Below are 23058 nucleotides of genomic sequence, written 5' to 3' on the forward strand. Positions count from 1 at the left end.
AACTGAACTGTTCTCGCCGGGGCGGTTCATACAGGGCTGGGCGTGGGCTCTAACAGTCTCCTCTCCCTATTCGAAGCACATTGTTCGCCGTGAGCTAACCTCGCATACAACACTGAACGAATGCTTTGATACATTTCACTTAAAATTGCAGTATCTGGAATAACAACATACATTTCTGTTGTCGAAAACTATTGAGAGACATTCGTTGAGGAAACACCATCTGGACTTCAACGCTTGGAACGCTCAGAAGCTACTGAGTAATAATACATTGTTTCCAGTTGACCACCTCACCCTCTTGATAATTAGGGTAGAGCTCTGCTTATTGTAAGTATTCCGTGCACATTTTCACCTTTTACACAAATGTATGATTTTTGAAATGTGTCGCTCAACGTTGTTTGTGCACTGACCAGGGAACCCATACAGGGGACCAAAATGTGCTACAACTGCTCGAGCTCGTTCACACCGCCACCACTGCGGCGCACCTTTACATTTTGTGTTTTTACGACGTCATTCACGCCTGCATCAGGCTGTCTCGTTGGCAAGCACAACATTGGGAAGTGTAGCCTAACGTTTCGCCAAACAAACTGCTATTTCCGTGATCATTGACGCAACATATTGCTATATAATTTGTTTACTACTATTTTCTCAAATATAGGCTATATTTAGTTCGTAGGCAAAATCCCGGCTCGCCGCCTAAACTTCACGGACAGGAGAGGATCATTTAATGCCGATATGTAAACTAAACCATGGATCACATTTTCATTGTCAAGAAATTCAAGTGTTAAGCTGTTGCCATTTTTTTTGTATGTTATGGCCAGTCAATGAGCGCTCCACAGCCGCCCTGCGGCTGTAGTTTGTAGACCACACAGACACGGGTGACGCCCAGTCACAGTGAAAACCGAATTGGAGCACTGCGGAAGTTGCATTCCATTACTAGGCGTTTGATTAAGAACGCGATTCCATTCCGACGTGCTTGGTCATGGTCCAGGAATAACTGATTTCTAGGCTAGAGACAGTTGGTTATGCCGCGTTCAAGACAACTGGGAACTCGGAAGAAAAAAACTATCTCCGACTGGGAAAAATACTTTTGAATGATCGTCCAAACTATAGACATTATTGCAGCGTTCAAAACAACCGGGAACTCGGACATCATAGATTTCAGTGAGTATAAGACAACTTGGAACTAAAAAAAAATTTAAATTAAAAAACGATCTACGACAGAAAAGTCATTTTAAACAGTCATCCATCTCGAAATTCCAAGTCGGAAACTTGGGCATCTTTCTAGAGCTCCGACATTCCGACTTGAAAATATCAGATCTCATGATTTAACCTTGTTTTTTTCAGAGTTCCCAGTTGTCTTGAAAGCACCATAAAACCAGTAGATAGGGATAACGCTGACGTCATCCACGTATTCCTATGGAAATCTCCCGGCGGGCCTGAATACGGAAGTATTTGAATTTGAAGCGAGCCATATTGCTGAATGGCACCCAAACATTTCTAAGGGTTATGGTGAAATTGGCCGTAACTAGCAAAGGATCATGGTCGATGTAGTCGTTTTCATCCTGCCTGAGAGTTAAATGGCGTCTCCTCATAGCCTGCAAGCCTGTGGTTGGTCCGTCAACATGTGGTCCTGTATGATGATAAATGTAGTAGTCAGAATGGATCACTATTTAATTCAATATCTTGATTTGTAGCAAACTTTAAAATAATTCACTGTGGGTATTGAACTTGATCATAAACAAATTTTAGATCTGAAAACGGACATCCAACATTTTTTGGGGCCTTTCTGGTGATCGTAATTTACAAAGGCTTTCTAGGGTAGACCAGGACTTTTGGCACTGCTAGGTTGCTACGCAGTAGCCGACCAGCAGCGCTCATGACTCCACGCACCAGACCGGACACTGGGGGGCCTGCAACCAACTCGGAATTCCAAATCAGAAACTCTTGCTTCTTTCTAGAGCTCTGATTTTTTTTAAATTTAAATTTCAACCTGAAGATCACTGATATCATGATTGGCCCTTTTATTTTTATTTTTTTACTACTATCAGTCCTACCAGACAAAAATGTCACAAGTTTGTCTATGTTGTCTAGCTTACATTCAAAGTTTAGGCATAGAGTAAGTTACATGTGAAACAATATTTTTGAGTAGCCTGACGTTGAAACGAAAGAAAAGCATGGTATTGCGTGTAGTCTATATGTATATAGCCCACACAAGGCTAAATATAACGCTCATTCAACAACATTGCTACTCCCTATCTATGCCTGCCAAAGTGTAGCAACTCTCACCGGGTTTCCACTAGATAGCACAGCCACAAAGTCAAAATTGACTGTATAGTAAAAATTCCTAAAAACAGCTTGGTCTTAATTTAAGGTTAGGCATAAAGTTAGCTGTGTGGTTGAGGTTAGGTTTAAAGGCAACCCAAGTGGGCTGGGTTTATGACTTTGGCAGTAGTAACTAATGACGACCCTCTCACCGCCCCTCAGTGGGGTATGACATCATCCGTGTAGTGTTGACCAAGAGATTTAAGGTAAATCCACACTACAGAGACGGAAGCTACGGAGCGTAGCGCAGTGTTGTAATGTCGTTTTTGGTCACAAAAGCGGCGACTCCTTGTAATACGCTCCGGCATTTGACACAGTTTTTTGCTAACTGGAAATTGAGAAGCGCCATATCATTCCTTGCAAAGACTTGAGGGGCAGTATTGAGTGAGGTTTGCAATGGAAGTCCCGCCCTGTATCTAAATCACATCCCTTCAGATATAAACACAGAAAAGATGGAAGTGCTGCTACTTCGCTGCAACTGCTATTCTACTTGCAAGCATCCTTTTTTTGTGCTTTTATTTCAACATTTGCTACCCGCAATTATGCCTGTCCAGTTTTGAGGAGTGTCTGCAAGGAGGTGAGACGATACGATAACCTCTACAATCCTTCAATGCAGTTGTATTCAGACAAGAACGAAAAAGATAACCGCTGGAGGGAGATATCACAGAATTGGAACAAGGATACTGATATCAAAGAAAAATGGAGTATGATTCGGGACCGGTATGTTTGCAATCAGAAAAAGGTGAAGGAGACAAGGAGTGTGGCTTCGTGTTTACGTGAAACATCATTGTCAGACATATGCCAGATATGGCATGTACTCTTGTCATGCAGCTGAGTACTTTTGAACAGTGTATGTTTTGATCTTATGTTTAGCAGACCTAGTTAGAACATGTGAAGTCATCTCGTTTCTGGATGGGAGAAATTGTAAGTTGGAAATATCCTGTGCCTGTTTTTGTTATCATAATGATTAGCAGGGCCAGTTTAAACATCTGAAAACAGACACTGTGTGTCTGCTAGTTAGATTGGGATGTATATCAAATCAGTTATTTTGTGTGAGCATTTTAACTCAAAATGGGCCAATGGAGATTGCTGCTTATAGGCGTTGAGAGAGGGATTGCATTGTAGACAGAACTGAGCCCCGAGGGCCCATCTACAGGTGGTTCATCGCCCATTGATTCATCATGTCCCCGGACTAGTTCATCACGTCCCCGGACCCTCTCACTAATGCTCTCTGCCCTGGCACTCCATCAAACTCCACCCAGCTCCAGTGGCCGGACGAGGATGACAGCGGAGGATCCTTAGGACACTGACATTGTGTCCTCTTGTGATCGTCACCCGGGGGAAAAATAAAAAATATAGAGCAAAAGGTCTGACAATGTCTTTGTCTGGTTATTGGCACTTGTGACAGAAAACAATTCTGTTTTCTTAATTAGTCACTCAGTAAACTTGTACTGCTTTGCACATGAGCTATGTGAAGTAGATGAGGTTAATGTCTTGGAGGTCTGTCCTTATTCTATACTGCTGGACAGTCATTCTCACCTATTTACCATAGTAGGAAAGTTCTCATTGAAATGTTGAAAGGCCACTACACATAACACAAGGTTGTACATGTAAATGTGTTGTGGGTCTAGCCTTAAAAGAATATGACAAACTAAAACAACACGAGGATGAAGTGACTGTTATTATTGTACTCTTTATTGTGATTAGTAAAGTGTGAATAAGATAAAGGCCAAAATCCAAACGGCGAAGCTAAGTGTGTCGCTCACAACATGACCTAGAAACAGACATCACCCAGAGGAAGAGAACATATGTCCGCCCATGTTTTCCGTACCACACCAACATTTTGAACATTTATTGTAGGGTGCCACGTGTGATGGCAGCATCTTGGAAAGACACTCAACCAGCTGATATGAGGAAGTAGTCCTTTAGGTTATTGCGCACATCAAGGCCAGCAGAACCTTTTCGAATAAATAATCATTTCCGTTAGCCTTCATGTTCCCGTTCAATACTATTGTGTACTGTAACAACTGTGTAGCCTATGCTTTGGACATAGGCCCCAATCCTCTTATTGGGATGCCAGATCACTTTTATGAGGCATATAATTACAAGTTCTATATTGGTATAATTTTCACACCATATATAATTAGTCATATGCATTTAGCGTATCTACATGGATATGGTCACATCAGGTTTACTCTGTGGGAATGCCTCGTCTCCCACTTAGACATACCGTAATTTCCGGACTATTAAGCGCACCTGAATATAAGCCGCACCCACTGAATAAAAAAAAATATATATATTATTTTGAACATAAATAAGCCACACATGTCTATAAGCCGCAGGTGCCTACCGGTACATTGAAACAAATGAACTTTACACAGGCTTTAACGAAACACGGTTTGTAACAAAAATAAATAGCCTTTAACGAAATACGGCTTGTAACAAAAAATAAATAGGCTTTAACAAAACACGGCTTGTAATAAAAAATTAGCAGTAAGCTTTAGTTGTCTTTTTGCACTGAGTCAGTTCCTCGCGCTGCTGTTTCCAACGTCTTATCATCGACTCATTAAGACCAAGCTCCCGTGCAGCAGCTCTATTTCCTTTTCCAACAGCCAGATCAATCGCCTTCAACTTGAAAGCTGCATCATATGCATTTCTCTGTGTCTTTGCCATGATGAGGGTGACAAAATGACTACCGTACTCAGAATGATGGGAAGTTTGAGAGCGCTCGATTTAATCTAAACAGTAAATATAAAAGTTTTGACCTTAACCCGTTCGGCAATTTCATTGGTCTAATGAAAGCTTCATGCCGCCAAAAAACTGAGCACGTCACAGAATGTGGGAAATGAAAGCGGGAAAAATCCATATATTAGCTGTGTCATTGTTTAAGCCGCGAGGTTCAAAGCGTGGGGAAAATGTTGAGGCTTATAGTCCGGAATTTACGGTATGTGCTCTGTGTTTGGGTCCCCGGTATGCACTCCGGCCTTGGTAGCTGCAATGAGTTGGGAGCCGACCATGCTTCGCGAGAAGATTCCCACGTCTCCCTCCTAACCGTATGCACCCATGTCGATCATAATGAAGCAGTACTTTCATCGCAAACTGCAATTAGTACCATTGAGAAAAAGCCCTTGTAGTTGTGGTACTCGTTGCCTGAGTTTTCCGTCGACAGCTCCTGCACACAACTAATAATTCCAACGATCCCAAAACTCAGCCCATTTTGTCCCATTTTGCCATGGAGGGATGAGCAACAAAATCCTCCTTCAGGACATACCAGATAGCCTGGCACTGTGATTATGGCACACAATGTTGATATTTTAGTTTATAACTTGCTGCGATACTTTGTGTGCTGCCACTCGCTAAAAACCGAAGGGTCATAGCCAGCCTTTCTGCAGCATTTAGCTATGGACAAGCTCGTCCCTTCCTGTAGAGTTCACTGGACGAACATACCATTTTCTCCCATTTTTTTGTTTTTATCTCTCCTCCTGAGTAGTAAGAGCAGTTCAAGGTCTTCCAATTCGTAGAGCGACATGTTTGCTTCTGCAACTAGTTAAATCCTTAAGAAGTGTCTGGGCCTCCTGAGTGGCGCAGCGGTCTAAGGCACTGCATCCGGGTTCGATCCTAAGCTGTGTCGCAGCCGGCCGCGACCAGAAGACCCATGAGGCAGCGCACAATTGGCCCAGCGTCGTCCGGGTTAGGGGAGGGTTTGGCTGGTTTGTCCTAGTCTCATCACGCTCTAGCGACGACTCCTTGTGGCCGCCAGGCGCATGCACGCTGACTTCAGGTCGCCAGCTGTACGGTTTTTCCTCTGACACATTGATGCGGCTGGCTTCCGGGTTAAGCGAGCAGTGTGTCAAGAAGCAGTGCAGCTTGGCGGGTCGTGTTTCGGTGGTTGCATGGCTCTCGACCTTCATCTCTCCCGAGTTCATACAGGAGTTGCAGCTATGGGACAAGACTGTAACTACCAATTGGATATCATGAAATTGGGGTGGGGGGGGGGGGTGGGGGGAATAGGTAAAAAGTACACAATAGAACACCATACTAGCTAGTATTTGTAAACAAAAGGCACATAACACCGGATCCGGAAGTTCAAATGTCATCACTAGCTATGGTCAGAGTGCCTCGGACCCTCTTGCTTGGTAAGCTACTCTGACATCCCAAGCCCCCTAGTAGATATACACTACACAAGGCAGACTTCCTCTCTGGGAATGCAGAAGTGCACTCTGCTCCAAAAACATCTGACTCCGCCCATGCACACGCAGGCACGTTGATCGCTGGAGTGATGTCTGTAGAGACCTTTATTGATTATATATTTTCACACTGTATAATCATACATGTCATTCATTGCAGGTCAGTTTCACACATTGTCAGTCATCGGGTGTTTTGATTATGACTTCCTATTTTTGTTTATGATGTTGATGCTTATTAGTAATACAGTAGCCTAGCGGTGCTTAGTAATACAGTAGCCTAGCGGTGCTTAGTAATACAGTACACTGAAATATGAGTGGATGACAAAATCAGTGGTCTGATAAAGAATGATTCGTGAAGCATGACTCATGTCATCAATACCCCATGAGTAACAGGTTAATACAAAAAATAATGATGCCAATGGAAGGTCTCTACTCATTTACACTCAAGCTAGATAAACCATTGATTTGGACACGGTCAAATTTAGAAAGGGTTCCATTCACATAACGGGTATTAAGGTGGTTTGTTACATTTGATGAGGGGTAGCCGAAGCTACCTGAGGGACAAGGCCCCTCTAATGCTTGGGCATGTTGCTTTGTGTTAGGGATTGTTGACTAATGGATTGAATGGTTGGTCTTCCAGCTGCTTCCTATTGTCATAGAGCTGAATAGAGAGAGACTCTGTACACTGATGGTCCTGTCTCGTGTGTGTGTGTGTGTGTGTGTGAGATGATCCCTGGTTAACAACCTAAAAGGAGGACCCAGCAGGGAAAAAGGTCATATTTTGCTAAGAGGCTGTCTATTTTGAGGCTAGGGCCCTCACTTCTATTCTCTTCTACACACAGCATTTTATTGGGGAGAAGAGGGCACTGTACTCTCACTCATTTACCACTCCCCCTCCTTTCTGGCCTCCAAGGATCTTGATTAGTTGACTGACTGAAAACTGTCACCTTATTCATAGGAGATGCAGGCTTCTATCTTCACATTGTGTTCTAATGGATGAGCCATAAATGTAATGGGGTTACTCACCATCCAGGGCTCCCATTATCCATCCCTAAAAGATAGGGTTCGATACTGTTAGCAAGCAAATAGATCCAAGTTGGCTAAAGATTAGCTGGCTAATCACTAGCATGTGAGCTTGATTGTTGATGAGACCTGTGTTGATTTTCTGTAAGCCAATACCCGCTACAAAAAGTTAGTCATTATTAGTGAATGTGCATTATGTGTGGTTCTAGTAAATTTGTAAAAAAAAAAAAACATATTCTCATTGACTTGAAAGCCAGATCAGTGATTATTTCAAAATAAATTATTAGTGGGTCTTAAGGTTGTGGAAGGCTTATATTCAGCCTAGGTATAACTTCACAAGCCCTGAATTCATTAGATTATTGCTGACTGTTTTAAATGTGATGTATTTGACCTTTTTATTGTACAACTTTTATTTACCGTAATTTACGGACTATTAAGCGCACCTGAATATAAGCCGCACCCACTGAATTTTATTTTATTTTATTTTTTATTTTGAACATAAATAAGCCGCACATGTCTATAAGCTGCAGGTGCCTACCAGTACATTGAAACAAATTAACTTTACACAGGCTTTAACGAAACACAGCTTGTAACAAAAATAAATAGGCTTTAACGAAACACGGCTTGTAACAAACAAACAAAAAATGTGCAGTAAGCTTTAGTTGTCTTTTTGCACTGAGTCAATTCCTCATGCTGCTGTTTCCAGCGTCTTATCATCGACTCATTAAGACCAAGCTCCCGTGCAGCAGCTCTATTTCCTTTTCCAACAGCCAGATCAATCGCCTTCAACTTGAAAGCTGCATCATATGCATTTTTCCGTGTCTTTGCCATGATAAGGGTGACAAAATGACTACCGTACTCAGATTGATGGGAAGTTTGAGAGTGCTCGATTTAATCTAAACAGTAAACAAAAAAGTTTTGACCTTAACCCGTTCGGCAATTTCATTGGTCTAATGAAAGCTTCATGCCGCCAAAAACTGAGCACGTCACAGAATGTGTTTATAAAAAAAAAAAAAAAAAAATCCATATATTAGCCGCGTCATTGTTTAAGCCGTGAGGTTCAAAGCCTGGGAAAAAAGTTGCAGTTTATAGTCCGTAATTTACGGTAGGTATTTAAAAAAATATATAATAATAATCAAGGTATACAGTGCATTCTTAAAGTATTCAGATCCCTTGACTATTTCCACATTTTGCTACGTTACAACCTTATACCCTGACTACACCGTGCGTGGCCATTGCAATATAAATGTAGAAATCTATACTATTGCACCCACACTGCTCGCGCGTGCCAATAAGTGTCTGCGTTGCCAAGGGCTAAAACATACGTCAGTTCTATTTGTGATGCAGATCTCGCTGCAAGTCCTGCCTCTCCCATCTCCTCATTGGTATATAGAAGCAGGTACCCATGTGCCATCTCCTCATTCGTTATACCCACGTGGGTGACTGAAAGACTAATGAGGTCAGTGGCGGTAATGCACCTAATTTATGAAAGTTACCAATCACAATATAAAGTCCAGAGAATAAAAAGCCTGGAAGGAGGAGAGATGACGAGAAACGATTCGGTTGACCGTTTTATGTGTGGATTAATTGTTGGAGTAGAGGACCTTGTGCATTTCAGGTAAAATAACAACTCAATGTTTATATCCCAGGACAAATTAGCTAGCAACAGCAAGCTAGCTAAATATGACAAATTAGCTAGCAAGTGCAAGCTAGCTAGCTAAATTGCCATAAATGTTTAATGCTTTTCGACCTGTCCCCAAATTAATGTAATTGGTTCAGAGTTTGTTTTGATATTTTAACCTGCGTGTCATGATCGCATTTGGTGTGGGGGGACAAAATACATTTATGCACGATCAACCGGTTTGTGTTCCGTGTTATTCTAAAATTGATGAGGAAATGTTTTATTTAATACATCTACACACAATACACGATAATGACAAAACCAAAACAGTTTTTTAGAAATGTTTGATAATTTATTACAAATAAAAAAACAGCCTCCTTATTTACATAAGTATTCAGACCCTTTGCTATGAGACTTGAAATTGAGCTCGGGTGCATCCTGTTTCCATTGATCATCCTTGATGTTTCTACAACTTGATTGGTCAATTCATTGGACACGATTTGGCTGGCACACACCTGTCTATGTAAGGTCCCACAGTTGACAGTGCATGTCAGAGCAAAATCTGCAGCATTGAAGGTCCCCAACAACACAGTGGCCTCCATCATTCTTTGGAACCGCCAAGGCTTCCTAGAGCTGGCTGCCATGCCAAACTGAGCAATTGGGGGAGAAGGGCCTTGGTCAGGGAGGTGACCAAGAACCTGATGGTCACTCTGACAGTGCTCCAGAGTTCCTCTGTGGAGTTGGGAGAACCTTCCAGAAGGACAACCATCTCTGCAGCACTCCACCAATCAAGCCTTTTATGGTAGTGGAGAGATGGAAGCCACTATTCAGTTTAAGGCACATGACAGCCCACTTGGAGTTTGCCAAAAGGCACGTAAAGGATGAAACCAAGATTGAACTATTTTGCCTGAATTCCACGCATCACATCTGGAGGAAATCTGGCACTATCCCTACGGTGAAGCATAGTGGTGGCAGCATTTTGCTGTAGGGATTTTTTTTCAGCAGCAGGGACTGAGAGACTAGTCAGGATCGAGGGAAAGATGAACAGAGCAAAGTGCAGAGATCCTTGATGAAAAGCGGGTCCAGAGCTCTCAGGACCTCAGACTGGGGTGAAGGTTCACCTTCCAACAGGACAATGACCCAAAGAACACAGCCAAGACAAAGCAGGAGTGGCTTCGTGACAAGTCTCTGAATGTCCTTGAGTGGCCCAGCCAGAGCCCGGACTTGAACCCGATCGAAACATCTCTGGAGAGACCTGAAAAGAGCTATGCAGATAAGCTCCCCATTCAATCTGACAGAGATTGAGAGGATCCGCAGAGAATAATGTGATAAAGTCTGCAAATACAGGTGTGCGAAGCTTAGAGCTTCATACTCAAGACTCGAGGTTGTAATCGCTGCCAAAGCTGCTTCAACCATGTACTGAGTAAAGGTTCTTAATACTTATGTGAATGTGACATTTCAGTTTTATTTTTTCCTCACATTTTATGTACATTTGTTTAAAAACCTGTTTTTGCTTTGTCATTATAGGGTATTGTGTGTATTAATCCATTTTAGAACAAGGCAGTAACGTAACAAAATGTGGAAAAAGTCAAGGGGTCTGAATACCTTTTGGAATGCACTGTGAATTGCCTAATACGTTTTTTTTTCTTTTAAATGGAACATTTTTAGGCCATATCTCCCAGCCCTATGCAACGGTGCCAGTGAAAATGTACCTGGTCACGTTAGTTTTTGTTTCACAATAAACCAACATTCTGAAAAGGCAACAACTGCACGGTTATGCCCCTCCCTGTTTGTCAGGACTCAATAATCTAGGCTAAATAATAGATTTTTTTAAAAACGGATGGATTTCCGCCGCTGTTCGTTTTTTTGCCGATTCATATTTTTTTTAATTCTTTATTTATCACACGCACATTGCACACAGCCTATAGATAATCTGTCGGGCAGAGACCGCGTGCAGCTTTCAAACAGCTGGTTGTTGTGTGGAGCGAAGACCGACAGTGGTAGGGGTAGGGAATATGATCCAAGTTATATCTACCAGTAAATGCTATGGCAAGAATGGGTATGCAAACCAGGTATTGAAAAAAATTTAAAGTCTTGGCTGAATTGCCCATTGTAAATATTGAACCATCATGGAATAGCCTAACATGAAAATCAGACATTTCCTCTAGTCTTGAGTCCTTGAAAATTCATGGAAGTTATGGTAGCCGATTTAGAAGTTCTACTACTCCCAATATAATTATTCCTTGATTTAATTTCTGATCAGTTTTTGTAGGCGCTTTTGTTTGTTAACCACCGTTTCAATTGAATGGTGTTGTGCTAGTCTGTTGCGCATGTTGCTGTAAAATCATTGAATGTTGGCTTCAACTTGGTTTCCATAGTGTTAAAAAAAATGTTGGGGGTCGCTTTCTCATTTTGAAACATGGTACAGTAACCCCTCAATAACTCTTCAACATCCCAAATGGCGAGACTGACTAGCTACCACATATGGACAGGCTTCATTAGTGTGTTTGTGTCGGGAGCATGCTGTCTATACTGAACAAAAAATATAAACGTAACATGCAGCAATGTAAAATATTTTTTACTGAGTTCGTTTATAGAAATAAATCAGTCAATTGAAAAATTCATTAGGCCTTAATCTATTGATTAAACATCACTGGGTAGGGGTGCAGCCAATCATAATGAGTTTTCCCCCACAAAATGGCGTTATTACAACAATGAAATATATAATGTTAAGTCCTCAAATTACAATATAAGTGCCTGGGAAAAGTCCTTGGCAGTCGTGGATTTTGACTTGCCGATGTCTGTATGAACCCAGTAGTTGCAAATGGAAGATAGCAGATGATTTTATTGAAGTTATGCACGCATCATTCGCTTTCCTGTCAGATCTTGACCTGGGACAGTTTTTTTTTTCTCATTTGGGGCCAGTAGCTTTGGCCTGGTGTGCTACTGGCAAATTTACCGGAATATCAAGCCCTGCTATAGGCTTCCCACCATGTCTACCACTTGCGTGGCCGTTAGCGTCGCTAATGATAGTATAACCATTTTCGGTTAGATGCAAAGGCAATTAAAAGGTAACTACAAAGTAGCCTATGCCAACCTTGCATAATCATGGTTATTTGCATCAATCCAGTGGCCATTTGTGGCTAAAGACACCCACTAGCCAAACAGCTGTCTGGCTGGTGCACACCTGAATTAAAGGTTAACTACACAAAAAATCTAAATATCTCATTTTTCCTAGACCTCAAATGGTGCCCTGATGTGGTTTAAGCATTGTTGTGGACTTTTCTATAAAAATAATAAGTGTGATTTTGAGAGTCAAAACCTGAAACATCAGACCTCCTTCCCACTTTTTTATTATTGTTTCTTTTTTTGCTGTGGTATCGATTTTGCAGAAAAAAACACATGGCACTTAAAATAAAGTGCAATATTTATTTATTAAGTCTCTTTACTTTGCTGTTACAATAAATCAATGTAAGAACACTGGTTCTGTATGGAATGCATGCACATTTTATGGCACACATGCCAGGTCATTATGTTTTTTGTGCGACAATCACAAGTGGAAAAAGTTAGTGTAGAACCCTGAAAGGCCTGGCTAGTTACATCTCCCTTTGCAAATGGAGGGATTTTCTTAAGCTAAATTGTGTCAAGGCTTGGTTACATTGTGTTGTAGCATTGCAGCCAAGTCTCCTCTAGTGGCGCACTGAAGATGCCATTTACAGAGATGAAGTCATTTGTGTGTGTGTGTGTGTGCGCGTGCGGGGGGGGGGGGTTGGCTCCATGGTGGTCGCTGTGTTCGATTGTGATCCGTCCCTAGAGAGGGTCGCCTTACCATCATCTCTCCATTAAAAATCTATTATCCCTGCAGTGGGCTTTTGGCTCTGCCAATATGGATCCTTTAACCAATTTAAGTGCTTTAGTTGAGAGGGGGGCTGCATGTGTAGACGCAGGAGGTCCGCTGTTAAGTTCTTTATCCTCGACATAGGATGGGTGGGACCGACAGCAGGACAATTCTTTGTTTTCAGGATGAAAGGTAGTCTCCCTCTCATCAGAAACTCGATTGAGTGGCAAAGAGTAGCCTACTAGTATCAAATCAATGCTGAATACAATTTATTTTCTGCCCGCGCGTACTGTGTCTATGCAGTGGGGTCTGAAATTATTGACACCCTTGATGAAGATGAGCAATAATAACGGTATAAAAATAACAAATTAAAATACTGAGCTATATTGTATGCTAAAAAGGGAAATTACATTATTTAATGTATACTAATACAATTGCTCAGAGAAAGAGATTTTGTTTAACAAGTAACCTCCCTCCCTAACCTCACCATTACCAATAACAGGAGAGGTTAGCATTTCTTGGGGATATGATCTTTCATTATTCTCAATTCATTCAGGATTATTCATAATTATGTATGCCTAACTCGTGGGGTGCAGTGCATACCAGTAAGGTAAGTTGGATGTCTCTGACTGTCTCAAGTCGATGACCCCCCGTCCAGTGAATCCCAGCTCCCAGCCTGCGCCCTCAATAAACTGTCATGTAAGATTACCCTCATGGTCTAGGCAAAGCTCTAGGGTTTCAAAACAAACTGTTAATGTCCCCCAGCTCAAGATGGCCGTGGGCTATATATAACCCTACACATGTACATGTACCTCTCCTTGAGCAAAAGGGCACAGCCATGTAGAGATTTAGTGGAGTAGGCCATCAGACAGGGATGTGGCCGAAGACAGAGAGTATGTAGACTATATTGTCTGTCCCCACTGGAAAGTGCTTACATGAGGTTTGCTCCTCCATTGTTGACCTCAGGAGCTGTGTGGAATTTAATGTAGGTGCTGATGCAAGGTCCAACGCAAATGCTTTTGGAAACTTCTAAAATATATATATATATATATAGCACTGTGCCCATCCCAGGCTGTATGTGTTTACTGTAGTGATGGGGTTGGACTGTGTGTCTGCGTGTGGGACTATTGTTGCGGTCTGTGTACTGTAGCGTTGGGGTACTGTGTACTTTAGTGTTGGGAGTATGCGTGTACTTTAGGGGCTAATTAAGACTGGTGGAGAGAGACCCAACGTGTTGTGGCACTAATTACCAAACAGTCAGAGGAGCGAGAGAGGGTATGGTTGGCACTGGGAACTATGTGGGGGGGGGGGGTCCCGTGTGGTAGTGTCCTCCCTCGTGGTAGTGTCCTCCCTCAGTAGTACCTAGACAAACACCACAGAAGAGCACAGATCCCTACAGACAACAAGTGGTACTGGAGTCAGCAGGCAGGGCTGAAAAAAAAAAATCATCTCTCTGTGTATATCTGGATTATTAATCTCTGACATGGCCTAGATCAGGGGTGTCACATTTATTCCATGGAGGGCCTAGTGCCTGCAGGTTTTTCCATTTTTTTCCCCTTTCAATTAAGCCCTAGACAACCAGGTTTGGAGTTCCTTACTAATTAGTGACCTTAATTCAGCAATTAAGTACAAGGGAGGAGGGAAAACCCGCAGACACTCGGCCCTACATGGAATGACTGACACCTGTGGCCTAGATTGTCATTGAATGGCACGGCTTTGTCTCCCCTCACCCATAGAAGTGTGTAATAGACAGCTCCTCTTACCAACATCCACAATAAAATTCACATCTGCCTAGACTGCCGCTATTGGCTCTTCCCAATGTGGGCACGCCTCAAAGTGATATCATGATATGACTACATATGACGTCACATTACAGAGTTAAACTGTTATTCTCATTATAATGAGAATTTAACGATCCATGATCAATCCCTGATACGGCGTAGAAACAAGGTACTATTAGTGCTGAGCAATTCGTGCCTTTTGAGGTCGTTTTTGGTCGAAAATAATCACTTTTCGATTTCTGTTTCGATTCATTGTTATAGACATTAAATGCATTGTGGGTTGAATGCTGTAACACAGAATAAAACAATTACAATTCCCATGATGGTAGCAACTGCCCATTACTGCTGATCACTTATTAACCATCATTTATTCACATTTACTTTAATAAAATGTTTCATTTTATTACAACGGAGGTGGAACAGGTGAGGGGGGAGCACCAGTGGAGTGGAATGGTTAGGAGTCGGGTGAGGGAAGGTGAGGAGAAGTAATTGTCACTCATTTTCCACCGTCTCCCTGATTTGACCTACCTGCCCAGTCCATCCTGTTGATTGGTTGTGCCTCTCTTCTCCTGTGATGTCATCTAATCCTGTCATCCCTGTAGTTGTGTCCACCTGCCTGTCAGGATTGACAGCCCAGTAAGATCGATCTGCCGCTATAAATCTCCATGTTGAAAAGGCAACAATGGCCTGTATGCAAGAAGCCATCTTCCCTATTGATTCAGAGGGATGGATCAAAGCAGCAGCTTCTCTCTCTGGACCAGACCTCTATCACAATAGAATGAATCACTGATTTGTATTCTGTTACAGCCTCCTGCTTTAGGAGATAACACTACGGTAGCCCAGGTCAGGCTCAGCCAAGAGACGCCTCAAAACATGTCCTCCACCTCTGCTGTAATAACCAGTTAAATACCCAGTATCTGGCTATGTTAGTGCATTGTGTGTGCATAGACGGGAAAAGTGTGCATGTATGCACTTACGTGGCTGTTCCGTGCACGTGTGCGTTTTTTACTGACTTTATTTACAGTATGGAAAGAAGGAAGCTAAATGTTTGCCCACACGATTGAGGTCGTGGTAATTCCCTTCCTGTTGCGTTAGCGAATTATATCTGTGTGTGTGTGTGTGTGTGTGTGTGTGTGTGTGTGTGTGTGTGTGTGTGTGTGTGTGTGTGTGTGTGTGTGTGTGTGTGTGTGTGTGTGTGTGTGTGTGTGTGTGTGTGTGTGTGTGTGTGTGTGAGAGAGAGAATTATAGCCATCAAGTTGTTTTCACAAGCCTGTGAGTGTTGACATTGGTGATGGTCTAGCCGATCTGGAGAGCTACCTGTTTCCATGAAACCCTGTGGCAGTCTGGTATAGAGCCTGCTGGAACTGCCCTGCAGGAGAAGCTGTTTTGAAGCAGAGCAGAGGGCAGTTGCTCTGTCAGAAAGAAGCCTGCCGTGACCCAACAGTCTGCTCATCAACAAGTCACCCTGGTCTGGACGACACACACACACACACACACACACATAGGGGCTCAGAGAAGCGGAGTTACATGATCTATTAATACACCCAGAGACAAATATAGGAATTACTTGGTGTGTGTCTGTTGCCTTTGACTCCCCGCCACTGCATTAGCCTTGTAAATGGGTTGTTTTTGGGGATTTTGTCGTGTATCCTGCTCTCATCAAACTGTCCAGAGTCCAGGTTGATGTCACTAGTTACTCCTCTCCTCTAGGAACACTGCAGCTGCTGTGTGTAGGCAGATGTGTCTGTGTGTGTACACACAGGGAGTATGTGTACAGTTTTATGAGCACATGAGGAGTAACAGGGCTTCATGGAGCTCAAACTGTAGAGGTAGGGTGGGGCAGACACTCACACACAGGTCAGGACAGGAGGTTAGTGTAGGATGGGGCTGTTGCGTAATAAAGATATTTCTGAGTGCAGTGAGGATGTACAGTGGCTGGTTGGTCAAGAAGGTTGTGGTGTACTTACTACAGGAGTATGCATATGTGGGGTAGTATCGCATCCGCTACAAGACCATGGTGCTTGCCTACGGAGCTGTGAGGGGAACGGCACCTCCGTACCTTCAGGCTCTGATCAGGCCCTACACCCAAACAAGGGCACTCCGTTCATCCACCTCTGGCCTGCTCGCCTCCCTACCTCTGAGGAAGCACAGTTCCCGCTCAGCCCAGTCAAAACTGTTCGCTGCTCTGGCACCCCAATGGTGGAACAAGCTCCCTCACGACGCCAGGACAGCGGAGTCAATCACCACCTTCCGGAGACACCTGAAACCCCACCTCTTCAAGGAATACCTGGGATAGGATAAAGTAATCCTTCTAACCCCCCCCTTAAAAGATTTAGATGCACTATTGTAAAGTGGTTGTTCCACTGGATATTATAAGGTGAATGCACCAATTTGTAAGTCGCTCTGGATAAGAGCGTCTGCTAAATGACTAAAATGTAAATGTAAATGTAGTAGATCCACAGTTTGTTTGTACGTGATCTGTGTGAGTACAGTAGAAGATAAAGGTGGGGCAGATCCATACACTGGGTTGCAGTGGTGGGAGTGAGGAGGGGTTGGTTGGCTGGCTCATTATACCCTGATGAAGACAGCTTGTCTGTCGAAACGTTGGACATAAATATTTTTGCATCTGAGCTCCTAGAGTGTGCGTCTCTCCTTTTATTTTTTAAGTGTTGTACTCCGCTAGCCAGCACCTCGCCTAAATAGGTGTGTGTTTCTTTCGCCTCTAGACGGTTGGCTGGCTGGCCAGAGGATTGGGTGTCGTACTGGAACTGATTCCACCAGTGTGTTCGGTCTTGTCTATGCTCATCTGCTTATTGCCATTTTGAGATATATATATATATATATATACTCCTGACTTACAGTGAAATGTTTATACGTTTTCCCCAGTCTCTTCACAGATCTGACAACAGCTCTGATGATGCTATATCACTAATCTACGTCCTCTATTACATCACTCTGAATTTGTGTAACTAAAGGAGGGGTTCTGCGGTTGCCAAGAAGCATCAGTGAAATTATCTTGTGGTTAGCTGAGGTCCTGGTTACATCCAGAAAATAAAGTTGCAAAACACAATTCTACACATTTTGCTATGGCTTATGCCGTGTTATGCTGAGTGAGTCAAAAATTCTAACAAAATCAATGGGGGCCTCATGCCATGACATGTTTTGAATTTTTGATTCTCCCTAACTGTCTAGTTTTTATTTTGGTGATTTGTTAGTTCTCAAAGATGATCTTATTTAAAAAATATATATAGCTCCATTATCTTAAACACTTTATCTGGTTTTAGTAATTTAAGTTTACATTGAACTTTTTACATCCCAATGTTTTTTTTGCATTATTATTATATAAACTCAGCAAAAAAAGAAACGTCCTCTCACCGTAAACTGCGTTTATTTTCAGCAAACTTAACATGTGTAAATATTTGTATGAACATAAGATTCAACAACTGAGACATAAACTGAACAAGTTCCACAGACGTGTGACTAACAGAAATTGAATAATGTGTCCCTGAACAAAGGGGGGGATCAAAATCAAAAGTAACAGTCAGTATCTGGTGTGGCCACCAGCTGCATTAAGTACTATAGTGCATCTCCTCCTCATGGGCTGCACCAGATTTGCCAGTTCTTGCTGTGAGATGTTACCCCACTCTTCCACCAAGGCATCTGCAAGTTTCCGTACATATCTGGGGGGAATATTTTTTTAATATTTATATTTTAGTCATTTAGCAGACGCTCTTATCCAGAGCGACTTACAGTAGTGAATGCGGAGGGTGAGGCCCTAGCCCTCACCCTCCGACCCAACAGGTCCCAGACGTGCTCAATGGGATTGAGATCCGGGCTCTTCGCTGGCCATGGCAGAACACTGACATTCCTGTCTTGCAGGAAATCACGCACAGAACAAGTAGTATGGCTGGTGGCATTGTCATGCTGGAGGGTCATGTCAGGATGAGCCTGCAGGAAGGGTACCACATGAGGGAGGAGGATGTCTTCCCTGTAACGCACAACGTTGAGATTGCCTGCAATGACAACAAGCTCAGTCCGATGATGCTGTGACACACCGCCCCAGACCATGACGGACCCTCCACCTCCAAATTGATCCCACTCCAGAGTACAGACCTCAGTGTAACGCTCATTCCAACGATGATAAACATGAATCCGACCATCGCCGCTGGTGAGACAAAACAGCGACTCGTCAGAGAAGAGCACTTTTTGCCAGTCCTGTCTGCTCCAGCGACAGTGGGTTTGTACCCGTAGGTGGCGTTGTTGCCGGTGATGTCTGGTGAGGACCTGCCTTACAATAGGCCTACAAGCCCTCTGTCCAGCCTCTCTCATCCTATTGAGAACAGACTGAGCACTGATGGAGGGTTTGTGCGTTCCTGGTGTAACTCGGGCAGTTGTTGTTGCCATCCTGTACCTGTCCTGCAGGTGTGATGTTCGGATGTATAGATCCTGTGCAGGTGTTGTTACACGTGGTCTGCCACTTGATGATCATCCGTCCTGTCTCCCTGTAGCGCTGTCTTAGGCGTCTCACAGTACGGACATGGCAATGTATTGCCCTGGCCACATCTGCAATCCTCATGCCTCCTTGCAGCATGCCTAAGGCACGTTCACGCAGATGAGCAGGGACCCTGGGCATATTTCTTTTGGTGGTGTTCAGAGTCAGTAGAAAGGCCTCTAGTGTCCTAAATTTTCATAACTGTGACCTTAATTGCCTACTATCTGTAAGCTGTTAGTGTCTTAACGACCGTTCCACAGGTGCATGTTCATTAATTGTTTATGGTTCATTGAACAAGCATGGGAAACACTGTTTAACCCCTTCACAATGAAGATCTGTGAAGTTATTTTGATTTTTACGAATTATCTTTGAAAGACAGGGTCCTGAAAAAGGGACGTTTCTTTTTTGCTATATATATAATAATATTTATTTATTTATTTATTTATTTATTTATTTACAGTGGGGGGGAAAGTATTTGATCCCCTGCTGATTTTGTACATTTGCCCAATTATAAAGAAATGATCAGTCTATAATTTTAATGGTAGGTTTATTTGAACAGTGAGAGACAGAATAACAACAAAAAAATCCAGAAAAACACATGTCAAAAATGTTCAAATGATTTGCATTTTAATGAGGGAAATAAGTATTTGACCCCTCTGCAAAACATGACAATACTTTTTTCCCCCCACTGTGTGTGTGTATGTATGTATGTATGTATATCTCTATCTCAGTACAAGTCAAAAGTTTGGACACACATACTCATTCAAGGGGGTTTCTTTATTTTTGCTGCGTTCTGCATTGTATAATAATAGTGAAGACATCAACTATGAAATGACACATGGAATCATGTAGTAACCACAAAAGTGTTAAACAAATCGAAATATATTTGAGATTCTTCAAAGTAGCCACCCTTTGCCTTGATGACAGCTTTTCACGCTCTTGGCATTCTCTCAACCAACTTCACAGGAATAACTTCCCAACAGTCTTGAAGGAGTTCCCACATATGCTGAGCACTTGTTGGCTGCTTTTCCTTCACTCTGCGGTCCAACTCATCCCAACCATATCAATTGGGTCTCTCACATACTACATGACTCCATATGTGTTATTTCATAGCTTTGATGTCTTCACTGTTATTCTACAATGTAGAAAATAGTAAAAAATAAAGGAAAACCCTTGAATGAGTAGGTGTGTCAACTTTTGACTGGTACTGTGTGTGTGTGGATATATTTTATTTATTTATTTATTTTAGGAATATTTGTTTAATCTTTTTTTTGGGGGGGGCAACAATTTAGCGGTGTGGCTGTTTTATCCACGCTACACTACCATCCACCCAGTTCACTGGCATATTGGGTTTGACCCTGTCAGATCAGAGCTTTACTGGTTGGCTCGGTCTACTAAGGCTGGCCTGGGATGCATGTGCTGAGATCATATGGGACAATTACAAGTTGCTAGCTTTCTGTTAGCGGTTTTTGTTTTACAACACTGATGTCCTATAAGTAAGCCACTAGTCTGACGCTGTTATATAGTTACAGGTGACACACTGATTGGAGCCAGTGGGGCCAGTGTGTAGTGACAGACATGTATCAAAACCCATCACCAGTGTCTTCTAGGCTACATTCATATCTGATGCGGTGGGTTATCTCTGAATCCCTCTCACACTCTCCATTCCACCATCTGTTGCAGTGAGAGACTGGATATGTACAGACAGTTTACCCTTCCACTTGACAGTTCACTGTTTATTGGACAATACTCTTATGGCTCCCTTTCCTTGCCTCCTCTCCTTCATAATCAATGATAGGTGAATGGATTGGATATGGTAGATTTCTACCTTTTTATAGCTCACCTGTCAAGAGGATGCATTTCTAAAGGCAGACATTTTGCAGATGCTTTAATCCACAGCAACATACAGGAGCAATTAGGGTTAAGTTGGCTCAGGGATTTGAACCAGCAACTTTTTGGTTACCGGCCCAACGCTCTTAACCGCTCGCCTACCTGCCACAGCCTGTTGTTTTGAGACTCTCTCTCCAGTCATGTCAGATCAGTGACGAGATGAAGTTGCCTGGCTACCCAGACTCCTTGCTTCAGCCAAACGCTACGCCCATGGACGTACCTCCCCAATCTTTCATCGAATGTGAACACATTGCGGGCCGTCTGATTGGTCCAGAAACCGATGGGTTGAGCCAGAACATGTGGGTAAAGTGTCGGTTTCAAAATTCGTCATTAGCTTTGATAATCTGATTGGTTAGAGACGATCTAATCGCTGACGTTTTGTACAATGCCCCTCATCACCACAAACGACTTCACTAAAGTATGTAGTGAATGACAGAGTAGCGGAAGACAATCGGGAAGGATGTGTTCTGGAATAGAATAAGGCCTGGGCGTATTTACTATTAGCCATATGGAAGCAGACAGGACAAAAAAGGACGTCTTGCTTTCGTTGCAAAACGTTTTGCACTAAGGAATACGACCCAAGTTGTTTAGTGAGAGCCAATGATTTATGGGCAGGGCAGCCGTTTGTAATGGCTATTGCTGTGCCTGTTAACTGGACCCACATGGTAGTCCTAAAACCTTCTGACTGCAGGGCCTCCCCTTCTCTGTCCTCTCCTTTCCACTGCCCATCAATGCTGCATTGCCACCATGTACTTTGTATTCAACAGCTGCATGGGCTACATACAGACTTTCAGAGAAACAGCACCTTTACGCTGTATAAAAAAACAAAAGGCTTCAGATTGTGAGGTAGGCAATACTAGGCATCAATGAGGAGCACTCTGCCAGTGTCAAACCCCCTCCCTCTTTTCCCTCCGCTCTCTCCCTCCCCCTCGTGTTGAGCGGGAGTGGATGGAAACATTGAGTACCTTCAGCACATTTTTCACATTCCCCTATGGGGGTCTCAGCCCCCCTACACACACACACACACACACACACACACACACACACACACACACACACATCTCACCTCTGGGCAGAGGTGGTGGTAAACTCAGTAGCACGGTAGGGGTTCAGGGAAGCTAATGTCAGACTCAGAATACTGCCAATCAATATACAGTACCCCAAATGTATACTGTACATTGAAGAATAACAAAACATGATCAAATGTATTAACCTTTCTCTTCACTCCCTGTTTTTCTGCTGCTCTCCTATTTCTTTCTTTCTCTCCTCTCTCACGCTCTCCCTCTCTCTCGCAGAAGTGTGTGTGGGGTGCAGTGAGGATGACGGAGTACAAGTTGGTGGTGGTGGGGGCAGGAGGTGTGGGAAAGAGTGCACTCACCATCCAGCTTATCCAGAACCACTTTGTGGATGAATACGACCCCACCATAGAGGTATGTGTCCAGAGCTTCTGTCCACATCTGCAGCTGATCACTGTGGGTGATGTCATGCGGATGTGGCCCCTCCCCTCCCCTGGTCTACAGTGAACGGAGTAGAGTAACCTAGTGTGACTCCGCTGGCTCGTTGGAGAGACCACTGTTCACTATGGCTGTGACGATACCAGTATCGCAATATTGTTTTCCATTAAAACACAAAGCAGACTCCTCTTTGATCCTTTAAAACCTGCTGTATGTAAAATAGTGTGTTATAGCTTGAAAAAAAAATAAACGTGACTCTGGATGACATCATGTTGTTTCCAACATTAGGGATGTTTTCCTAAAACCACTTTGTGTTTTGTTTCCTTGCCACGACACTAACGAGTATTCCATTACTGGTATTGTCCCGTCCCTGCTGTTCACTACAAAATCTCATTACCATATATGGCCACTCACTATCAATTCAATTCTCCAAATGTACTACACCTCCAC

The 23058-nt window shown here is 43.0% G+C and overlaps 1 protein-coding gene across 1 annotated transcript in view; it reads left to right on the top strand.

Annotated features, from left to right (window-relative positions):
* Positions 1 to 28: 28 nt before the first annotated feature.
* The window catches only part of LOC106573361 (GTPase HRas), a 39455-nt gene continuing 16425 nt past the window's right edge, over positions 29 to 23058 (top strand). Inside the window, exons 1-2 of the mRNA XM_014148345.2 lie at positions 29 to 324; positions 22450 to 22584. Of these exons, the coding sequence (XP_014003820.1) occupies positions 22474 to 22584 (111 nt within the window). The 5' untranslated portion in view covers positions 29 to 324; positions 22450 to 22473. The remainder of the gene's footprint in view (positions 325 to 22449; positions 22585 to 23058) is intronic.

The sequence above is a fragment of the Salmo salar genome, chromosome ssa16 (assembly GCF_905237065.1).
Source record: "Salmo salar chromosome ssa16, Ssal_v3.1, whole genome shotgun sequence".
Lineage (NCBI taxonomy): Eukaryota > Metazoa > Chordata > Actinopteri > Salmoniformes > Salmonidae > Salmo > Salmo salar.